This window comes from Mytilus edulis, chromosome 1, assembly GCF_963676685.1.
Source record: "Mytilus edulis chromosome 1, xbMytEdul2.2, whole genome shotgun sequence".
Classification (NCBI taxonomy): domain Eukaryota; kingdom Metazoa; phylum Mollusca; class Bivalvia; order Mytilida; family Mytilidae; genus Mytilus; species Mytilus edulis.
The window spans coordinates 98,471,319-98,483,000 of record NC_092344.1 but is presented as its reverse complement, the minus strand read 5'-3'; the positions used below and the strand labels follow the sequence as shown (position 1 = coordinate 98,483,000).

At 32.6% G+C, this 11,682-nt stretch overlaps 1 protein-coding gene across 1 annotated transcript; it reads left to right on the top strand.

Moving 5' to 3' along the window:
• Positions 1-2,434: 2,434 nt before the first annotated feature.
• LOC139496878 (alpha-L-fucosidase-like) lies at positions 2,435-10,925 on the top strand. Its single transcript, XM_071285122.1, has 8 exons — positions 2,435-2,994; positions 3,639-3,745; positions 4,756-4,883; positions 6,468-6,601; positions 6,813-6,910; positions 7,110-7,242; positions 7,815-7,985; positions 10,153-10,925. The coding sequence occupies exons 1-8, from the start codon at positions 2,486-2,488 to the stop codon at positions 10,409-10,411; spliced, it is 1,539 nt and encodes a 512-aa protein (XP_071141223.1). The 5' UTR covers positions 2,435-2,485; the 3' UTR covers positions 10,412-10,925.
• Positions 10,926-11,682: the final 757 nt, after the last annotated feature.

Here is an 11,682-nt window from a genome sequence, read left to right as displayed (position 1 = left end):
GCTCAACAATTGAGTCGACGCGATCAAAGTTTGTCAATTGATCCAATTGAAAGTCAATTTTTCGTAAATTTTACCAAATATTTTTCCTCTGAAACTACTGGGCAAAGTTCATTAAAGATAGAGATAATTGTAAAAAGCAAGAATGTTCAGTAAAGTAAGATCGACAAACACATCACCATTACCAAAAGACAATGTTGCCATGAATGCTATTCTTGTCTTTAATGTGTGTCCTTAGTTTAAAATGCACATAGACTAATGTGAGCGACACTCTAGTTAATATTCCTTAGAGTTCGATAGTTTTGTTATTTTACTTTTTGTATTATTCAAAGTATTAAAAAAGATTAACTGTAGAAAACAAGAATTGAAAATAGATCACCGTGGTACAATATTGATGTGTGACAAATTTTTAGCATTTGATTTTTCTTCAACCTAGGCTATTAATTTAAGTTTCTTGTGTACAATTTGGAAATTAGTATGGCGTTCATTATCACTGAACTAGCATATATTTGTTTAGGGGCCAGCTGAAGGACGCCTCCGGGTGCGGGGATTTCTCGCAACATTGAAGACCTGTTGGTGACCTTCTGCTGTTGTTTTTTCTATGTTCGGGTTGTTGTCTCTTTGGCATATTCCCCATTTCCATTCTCAATTTTATTACTCAAATTACAAGTGCATGTAAACGAAAGTTAAAGTAAAATGTCAGAGTAATGAGAGTAGAACATGGATGTGCAGAAAAGATCTAAGTAGTTCAGTTTTAAAACAGAAAAAGATGAAAGGGGAAAATGGATTTGCAAAAGGTTAGTTGAAGTATATATAACCAATCGTGAATAAGGTGGTTGGTACCTGCTGCATGCTATACATGATGTACTTTCGAACGGCACATCCAGCAGAAAATGTCTAACTCAACATATGACAGAACAGGTAACATTTTCAGTGGGCAATAGTTGACATTATTCCAGAGTTGAAATGTCACTAGTATTTTAAGCAATTGTGACATAATGATGATTTAGTAAATGTTGGTTACAGTAATTCCTGTAACTTACAATGTACGTACAGCTTTATTTTTAAGTGAAATCACTTTGAGGATACATATCATTTTTTATATGTCATCAAGATTACTAGTGCTGAAAATTTGGAAAAATACAAAAAAACACGTCTTTTTGTTTTCTACTAGTCTAGTTTGTTATACTAGATCACACACGTATTTTGTCTCACTTTGGCTTTATCATTTGGGGTTTCTTGGTTACGATAAATACCTTTTGGTGCACACTTTTTATATAGTGTTATTTTGTTCTTTTAGCTCTGGATAGTTACTCCTGTTGGTGGATTCCTCGTCTTTGACGGAATCACCAGCTCAGAAGTCTTCCTGTAAGTGTTTAGGTACCAACAACTTTTATAGCATACCTTTCTTAAACTAAATACGTAATGATTTATTTTTTTTAGAAACTAAGGTTTCATCTTCTTCAGGCAAGAAAGGCCGTCTTTTCTGCAGTTTCGCAAAGTTTTAAACTTTACTGGCTATAAGAAAATAGACAAAACATGCAGTGGCGGATCCAGAACTTTTCCTAAAGGGGGGGGGGGGGGGGGCGCTGACTGACCTAAGGGGGGCCCCGCTCCAGTCATGCTTCAATGATTCCCTATATAATCAACCAAATTTTTCCCACGAAAGGGGGGGGGGGGGCGGGCCCCCAGCCCCCCCCCCCCCCCCCTGGATCCGCCTATGCAAAAAGAAAAACAAATGTAACCATTAATATTTGACAAGCTAGTTTATTATCTTATAAACACACAAAAGATGTTAACCATGTATCTTTGATTTCAAGGGTCGGTCATCTGTATTATGCATAAAATATTTGCCACTTGACGTTCAGTGGAGCAAACTGTGACTTACAGGACACAGAACACAGAACAATAAACCAAGGAATCTAGTTCAGTGGATAAAAAAGGAGACTTTCCAAACATGTTTTGTCTTACATGTCTTATTCTTAAAGTCGGTGCCATTCTGATGATCCACTCAGGTATAGACACTGATAAACACAGCAGACTTTCTAGTGGAAGTAGAAATTGACCGTGGCGCGTCATCTCGGTCAACCGCTTTGCCTATCTTCTGCATTTTTTCTTTTTTTTTCTTGAATTCTTATGAAATATTCGCCACTGCACGTTAAGCGACTGCAAACTGTAACAATTAAGTTTAATCTAAATTAAAAATTCCGACCAGGGATGATAGCCAAATTGCAATGGAAGAGATTTAATGCTCATACATAGTTTTGATTCTATATTATTATAATAATTATCTAAATACTCAGTTTATTAGATACTTAATTGTTTTATGTAAAAAAAAATTATTCTATATCAAATAGTTTTATTTTGAAAAAATAGGTGAAATAAATAAGTCTGATCAATAGTTTTGCTTACGGGACTAAGGTGCACACATTTTATATCTTTCACGAAAGGGGAAGTAACCAATTTATGTAAACAAATGATATGAAAAATGAGTGTACATGTTAAAGTAATTCTTTTTGCATGTTTTACTTCATATGTCGTTTCATTCAATGAACAGGGCATTTACAAAAATATCAAAACTGATTATGTAGTGGAACAGGAAGCTGTCATTTCGAATGTTGACTTTAAAATAAAACTAAAGGACTCAAAGCCAAAGGTCAGTTCTCCATTGCGATTCACTAATCAACAAAAACCAAAAGGTGATCGTTATGAAACCTATAAACCTAACTGGGATGATTTAGACAAAAGGCCCTTACCAACGTGGTATGATGAAGCCAAAATAGGAATATTTATCCACTGGGGAGTGTTTTCAGTACCAAGTTTTCGATCAGAATGGTTTTGGTGGGATTGGCAAGGAGCAAAATACAATAACACTGTAGATTTTATGAAGAAAAACTACAGACCCGGTTTTACATATGCAGATTTTGCTCCAAAGTTTACAGCAGAATTTTTTAATGCAGATCAATGGGCAGATATATTCAACACATCTGGTGCAAGGTTAGTTTTAATAGTGCACAGTTATCACCGTAAGTTTATAGTTATATCGTACATTCACCATATGCATAACAGTTTTGTTTCATTACCTTTTGCATTGTTTTTGTGTACCCTAAATTTGATAGCTATATCCTATCATTGAATTTGTATGATACATGTACTTCATATTATATAGACACCCTCTGTAAGCCCTGATTTTGTACATTGTACCATATAGAATGACTACCATCATGACTATTCAATACATGATGTATACTATTTTTCTCATCTTCTATATTTTTGTGGAACACTTTAGGTACCTTTACAGTGTGGTGCAGAATTACTTGTTATTTTGTGCTAAATTGATGCCAGTTACAACAGTGAGAAAGATGGTTGTATAAAATGATTTGCTATTATTATTTTTTCTGCATTGACATATTTATCTGTCATAGGGGATCCTGGTGCCCCCCTTTTTAGTGGAAAAAAATGGTTGACTATATAGGGAACATATATATGTATGATAAAAATACTAGTCTATAGCTTCATCTTGTACATGTAAGCTGATCAACAGATTTCACTGTTGTTTTTATGTACATTGTACATTTTGTATACAGAGGTATTTTTTATGAATAAATATTATTTATTTGGTATTTTTTATTTACACACAGATATGTTGTATTCACATCTAAACATCATGAAGGATATACTAATTGGCCATCCAATTATTCTTTTAATTGGAATTCCATGGCTGTTGGACCAAAGAGAGACATTGTTGGTAAGTTGTGATTCAGAAAAACTAGAGGCTCTCAAGAGACAGCCTGTGTTGCTCACCTGTATTTACTGATGCTTTAGAAATCGTGTAAAATAATTAATAGTATCAAATATGGGATATTTTTAGATACTCAAACAATATCTAAGAAAATAACAAAAAACTGCAAAATTTCAGTAAAATAACTAACTCAGGGGCAGTAACCCAACAACGGGTTGTCAAATTCGCCTGAAATCTGATGAACCTTTTTACCCCATGTAAGATTTGCTGTAAATGTTTTAGTTTCAGAGATATTAGCCAAAAACTACCTGTACATTTTACCAATATGTTTTATTTTCAGCCATGTCGGCCATTTTGTTTGGTGGGCAGGGTCATTGGACACAACTACAATGTAGATACCCTAGTAATGATTGTGGCCAAGTTTGGTTAAAATTGGCCTGGTAGTTTCATAGAAGAAGATTTTTGTGCAAGATTACAAAAAATAAAGAAAAGTTGTTAAAAATTGACTATAAAGGGCAATAACTCCTTTTAATTAAGGGGTCAACTGATAATTTTGGCCATGTTGACTTATTTGTAGATCTTACTTTCCTGAACATTACTGCTGTTAACAGTTTATCTCTATCGATAATAGTATTCAAGATAATAACCAAAAACTGTGGAAGGGCTCGCCAGTTTCTCAGCCACATACTAAAAAGTTTATATTTTCTTTCATTGACCTAATATTGTATATTTACAGGTAAGGAAACATGTGAGAATATTTGTCATGTATTGTTTTTAAATTTAGTGTCCTTGACCTCAAACATAACGTCCAATAAGATTTAAGTATGATGTATATAAGCTGAAGCCCCGCCTATCTTAATTACCTTGCTTGAGCAAACATTGATACGAACAAAGCAAGCAAGCCAAACAAAGATTTGTTTTGCTAGCATTAATGTAAAAGCTGTAAACAATTATAAACTGTCGATTAAGTTGTCAACAGAAAAAATTGTGATGTGAGAGATGTATATATCTTTCAGGTGAACTGAGTACAGCACTTCGTAAAAGAAACCTACATGTTGGATTATACCATTCTTTATTTGAGTGGTTTCATCCTCTGTATTTACAAGACAAAGAAAACAAATTCAGAACACAACAATTTGTGAAGGTATAATTTATAGACGTATTAAGAATATATATATATATGAATATTCTATGTCTAAAGATACATGGGAAATACATACAAATGAAATAAACACTTGTTAAATTTCGTTTGTCCGTAGCTCATTTCTGGATTGACCGGATTGAATGTATATACATTCATGGATCTACAATCTGTCGATACCTGTAATTTAGCATTGCACAAGGTCATGTTTTTCTCTAACTGTTTATGACGTGTTTACACTAAATCAATTGGATGTTGGATGTGTACGGATTGATAGTTTAGTCTTAGATGCATGATTTTTTTTAATTAGTTGTGACTGGCTTTGAACTAGATGTCAGATAACTGCGAGTACTCTCAGATCTGTTCCTAGTGTTAAGTGTCGGGATGTACAAGTACCCGGCCACGTCCACTTGTAGTTTTCTACAGTTGTTAGACTTATATCCTGAAAGTTTCCAGACAGATTTAACGAATATTGAAGTTGTGCACCGGCTATTATGGAATTATGGATTTCCTCCATAATCTAAGACTTTGGAACATAGTCATTTCGGTAATTGAACTCAAATAGTTATCAATCAATAATGATTAAAACCTTACAAATAGATTGCTCGTATGTGGGAATCTTGGGACCTGCTATTATCGAATTGTTTGATGTTACGCCATTTTTCAGATTTTGAAACATAGTAATTCTGTTGCTAAATTTATAAAGAATGGTCGCTATTTCGTGTCATCAACTTTTGTTACAATTATAAACTTGGATGCTTGATTCTGCAAAGAAAGATTGTACCTGAATCGGAGAATATCACCAGCTATTTAATAGGAAATTGTTCATGATATTTCTGTCTGTTTTCCAACCATCGGAACTCCGTAATTTTCAATTTATGTTTCCATTTATTTAAACGTTCTTAATAGACAAATTTTCATTATTTAATTAATATGAAGTGCAACCCAGCAATTAGACTCGTTGACCAATTGGCTCCGATGTCCATACTTTTATTGTCATGTGTATTGTGCTTATCATTTCGGTTAGTTTTGAATTCTAGACGAAGGTTTAATGCACATTTTACTAACAAAATCTTTTTAGTTTATACCGAAAAAAGTAATATCACAAAAATACTGAACTCTGAGGAAAATTTAAAACGGAAAGTCCCTAATCAAATGGCCCAGTCAAATTGTCAAACACATCAAACGAATAGATAACAATTATCACATTCCTGAATTGGTTTAGGCATTTTCCTATGTAGAAAATAGCTAGTATTATAGCTAGCTAAACCTCTCACTTGTTTGACGTTTGCATAAAATTCCATTATATTGACAACGATGTGTGAACAAAACAAACAGACATAATAGGTAAAAAAGGTCAAAAATAGGGGTACAGCTGTCATATTGTTGTCATAGCCGTAATTAATATTGTACATTTATATTTTGGTGATGTGTAAATCGATCAGGACCAACAAAAGAAATACGGAATCGGAGGACTTCATTTGATCCTCTTTTTTAATGTGTGCTTTTGATCAGAATTTAATGTTGAAATATCGAAAAAGGACGCTCGATGTGCAAAAGATTACACTATACTATTGGTTTTTATAGAGTAAAACCTTGCCAGAATTATATGAGCTCGTAAATACTTACAAACCAGATGTTATTTGGTCTGACGGTGACTGGGAAGCTTTAGACACTTACTGGAATTCAACAGAGTTTATAGCATGGCTCTACAACGACAGGTGCGTATATAAACTGATACTTGGAGTGCACACAGAGGTTTTAATTAGGATATACAACTTAGAGTAAGATTACCAACATTATTTTACAGACTTCAAAAATATTTCACTTGGTCAGTGTCAAAAGTTTCATATGACTTTAACATTATAACGCCTTATACATGTGTACTATACAATATAAATGACTTAATGTTTTCTTTCTACTATTTTAAAGTCCTGTGAAAGACAGTGTTGTCACTAATGACAGATGGGGCAGTGGTGTTATGTGTAAACATGGGGGATACTTTACATGTAGTGACAGATATAATCCAGGTAATTACAGTCAACAGCATTTACTTTCATTTAAAAAGTTTTTTGGTATCAAGAGTTACTGTGAATATTTGTTTTGGTGGTTTTTTTTTAGCAATCATGAAAGAGAATTTCTACAGTCTTATTATATTGCAAAATTGTTTATTTACTCACCTTCACATCAGACTCATGGATGACTAAATCCAGAATTTAATGATTTCAGGTAAATTACAAAGCCGAAAATGGGAAAATGCAATGACAATAGATTCCCAGTCCTGGGGATATAGACGTAATGCTAATCTAAGTGACTATCTATCTATTGAACAACTGATTGATACCATTGTAGAAACTGTCAGGTAATACATATAATGATGTAATAATCTATCAAATCAAAAAAGTTTCTGTGCAGAAAAATACCAAACTCTTAAGTCTTTTATCAAATGACAATTCCAAAAGCTCTACCACATCAAACAAATGTAAAACAAATGTCATATTCGTCACTTACTGGTGTTACTTGAACAGATTGTTTGATTGAATAAGCACAGAATCGAAAAATCAAAACAATCAGGACATACTAGCAAAAAGAAATGACTACTATATTAAAACAATCAATTAGAAATAGAAGAAATAACAGGATAATAAGCATATTCTGCCCCACCTCATGCATGTCTCTGGTTTACTTTTACATTATTGATACATAGATAGCAGGTATAATAATGTAATGATATTCTTGTTTCATTATCCAGCTACTGATGACGCGGATATGAGTAATCGGATAACAGGAAATTGTAGAGCAATGGATGCGAAAATGCATCATCAATTTGGCTAGTTTATATGTTGTTTTCTGCTGTTTTTGATTGACAAACAATAAGCACTCACATTTCAAGTATACTGTTTGAGCATGAAGCATTGAATTGTATTGTTTTAGTTGTGGAGGAAACATTCTGGTGAATGTTGGACCCTCTCATGATGGTGTAATAAAGCCGATCTTCCAAGAGAGACTCAGTCAAATGGGAGAATGGCTTAAAGTGAATGGTGAAGCAATATATTCTTCTGTACCTTGGAAATTTCAAAATGACACTGTAACACCAAAAGTATGGTGAGTTCAAATTGACTAGTATAAATGTATAAAAAAAACTGCAAAACTACCACCACCTTTCGTGTTGCATTAACTATTTAAATAGCAGTAAATTAAACTGTATCACTGAAAGGATAATACTTGATAGTTGGGTTATGTAGTGTTCATTATGACAGTGGACTACATTAGGAAAAAATTCTGATTGCATTTTTAAAAACATTTCTGTTTTGCAGTTTGACACAATGATAATCTCAATGTTTTAATAAAACAATTTATTAGTATTACTTTATATTAAAACATAAAAAAATAAATTGACAATTAATATCTCATACCATTTGAAATTGGTAAGATAATTGAAATTCTTTAAAGATAATTTGATTACAAATTTGAAATAAAGTTTTAGTTAAGAATATTTCATTGTTTCAGAATTGAAACGAAATCTATAAATTATGTGCAAGATGTTTGTTTTTATTTGTATGGGTTGCTCTCTCGTAGATGTAAAGGACTATGTACTTCTTTGTTCATATAAGAATTGAAATATAAAGGCAACAGTAGTATACCACTGTTCGAAATTCATAAATCTATTGAGAAAAAACAAATCCGGGTTACAAACTAAAACTGAGGGAAACGCATCAAATATAAGAGGAGAACTACAACATTAAAATGTAACACACACAGAAACGAGCTATAATATATCAATGGCCATTTTCCTGACTTGGTACAGGACATTTTAAGAAAAAAATGGTGGGTAGAATCTGGTTTTGTGGCATGCCAAACCTCCCGCTTTTATGACAATGTTAAATATAACATTAAAATGACAACATTACATGGCAGGACTACAAAACAAATAAATGGGAGAACATATAGTACAGAGAAACACACGAATAATACCTAACAAAAGGTACCAGGTTTCAAATTTAATACGCCAGACATGCGTTTCGTCCACACAAGACTAACCAGTGAGGCTCAGATGAAAACAGTTCGAAAGCCAAAACAAGTACAAAGTTGAAGAGCACTGAGGACCAAAAGTTCAAAAAAATTGTGACCAATATGGCTAGGTTTTTCTGCCTGGGATAAGAACAAACTTATTATTTAGAATAATTCATACTTTTGCAAACAGTAAATTTTATTAAATGACTATAATAGATATACATGATGAAACCGAAGTGGTGACTACAGAATAAAAACGGATACATGACATAAAACAACCTAAACCAGCACATAAAAATACACAGTCGAGTTAGCCAAAGCCATCAACGCACAAAGAGTCGTCAGATTTATTTTTAAAAAGATTTCCCAAAAATAAGATAGGATTCAAGATTAGATTTGTGAGACTGATATAAGTTAACATTTATTAATAACAATGAAAATTACAATACTAGTTAATATCAGATTGTGGTAGTAATTAGATAATTCATTGTATTAAACTGTAAACCAAATATATCGTATAAATTTCGTTGATCTAAACTAAAATCTAATAAATGAACTGGATGAATAATTATCTTTACCATAACACACGAATACAAAAGAAAATTAGATTGACAACTACAAAGGTTAAGAAATTTGACAAAATCCGATGAAAATAACGAATATATCATCAAAACTAAATACACGAATTAGGGATAGAAAAGTACCGTAACGCGCCTTATAGCAATACGAATTCACACTCAGCAAAACAGTCACCATCGGGAATAAGTCACGTTCAGTAAATAAAAGAAAAGATCAATCGACGTTATTGCAAACCACAATCTAACACGTGGTAAAAATGTCCTTAGTTAGTATGGACAAAGACAAATCGTATGGATCAGCCAATTCGTGATGGTGTCTGTAAATTTACGGAGTGTCATTTTAAATCTGTTCTACTCATAACTTTGGTGGAGCACTTTCTGCGTTAGGAGCACACTCCTGTATATGAAGTCTGTATAGTGTGAACATGCACGAGAATAACGTATCAATTAAGATATGTAAACACCATACGAAGGGGCAGAGGGTATGTTACTGCTGAGAAATGGGAAATTGATAATTGGGAAGTTGAAATCGTCCCGTTTAACATAGATTTTCGTGTGAAGTCGTCCATCTTTGTCAATATTGAGGAAAAGATCAAGGTATGAAGCAGTCCTTCTAGCATCAGCCATATCCTTAATATTCTTTTCCAACAGCTTAACTAACATCAGATTATGTTTTACAGGTACACAGAACGTATTACAGACACAGTAAAGACAGTTTATGCAATAATATTACAGTGGCCAGAAAAAGATGCATTACTTCTAGGAGCTCCTGTACCTTCTAAGGACACTACTGTTCACATGCTCGGTTCAGACATGTCTTTCACATGGGCTAAAGGACCTTCTAGAGGCATGCTAATAAAAATTCCATTAATACCGTACAATCAGATGCCTTGTAAATGGGCATGGACATTTAAAATTTCAAATCTCCTCAATTCATAATAAAGTCGAGCAGTATTTCAAATTTCATTAATTCAAATACTCAGGGGTAAATAAGAAAGACACTTATTTATTTATGTTTACCTTTTCCTCTTTACCTCCACTGTTTATATGCACACCTAAGAAGCAAAAATTATGATAACCAATGTTTAATTAGGTACTTTACTTGAAAAATAACAGTTACAAACACTAGTTTTGTTTATATAACTGTAAACGATGTTCATGTATGAAGCTCACTATTTATAAGACACAAAGCAATTCAGATCAATTTGATTTTATCAATTGTTTATTAGAACTAAATGAAAATACACGTTTATATTGATTTTTATATATTAAGATGAAACTTTATTTTTAGATTTTTTGGCATTTCATTAATGAAATTTTATGAATTATGAATATATATAGAAAAGAGCAAAACAAGGTATCCCCAAGTAAAGTCTTGTAGCAATCTATTTTTGTATTGACATTTATTACATATGTTTTTGATTTACCTGGAATTAAAAAAGTATGGAAGAAATACTAATAGTTTGTCTTTTATAATTCTAGGGCATAGAAAAGAGCATTGTGTGTTGTTTTTATATATGTAAACTCATGATATCTCATCATAAAGTGACTTTTATATAATTATCTTCACCAACCTCGCATTACAGTCATCAACTACTGTTTCAATTGATTTTCTTATATTCGTTAGACATCCAAATCAATTGTTGAAAACAAATATGAAGCTTTTATAATTATAACTTTAAATATGGATCAGGATCTGCGTACCTTTCTGAGCAACTGAAATTAACCCCAGTTTTGGGTTGAGTATATGCAGCTCAGATTTTAGTTTTCTATGTTGTTTTTGGTGTATTTTTGTTTGCCTATTTCTATTTTAGCAATGGCGCTGTATGTTTATTTTCGACTTATGACGTTGTCTCTTTGGTATCTTTCGCCTTTCAAAATATGATATGTAAGAATTTGAATAATTATAATTTTCAACATTTTGACAGTCATTTTGGATTATGTAAAACAAACTAATGCTTGGTACTGCATGTCATAATTACCTCAAATTATAAATGTAAAATGTAAGCAGGGAGAACACAAACACCTACACGTTTTAATCAAGCCTTTGTAGTTGGGTGACCTCATTTTTGAATAGAATTAAATATCATTTTACTGTGTGCAACATCATCAAGATATGTTCTATCTTCATTTGTGTATCGAAAATAAAAATATTTTCCTATTGAGTTCGACACCATATAGATATGTTCTAACCTAATTTGTGTATAGAA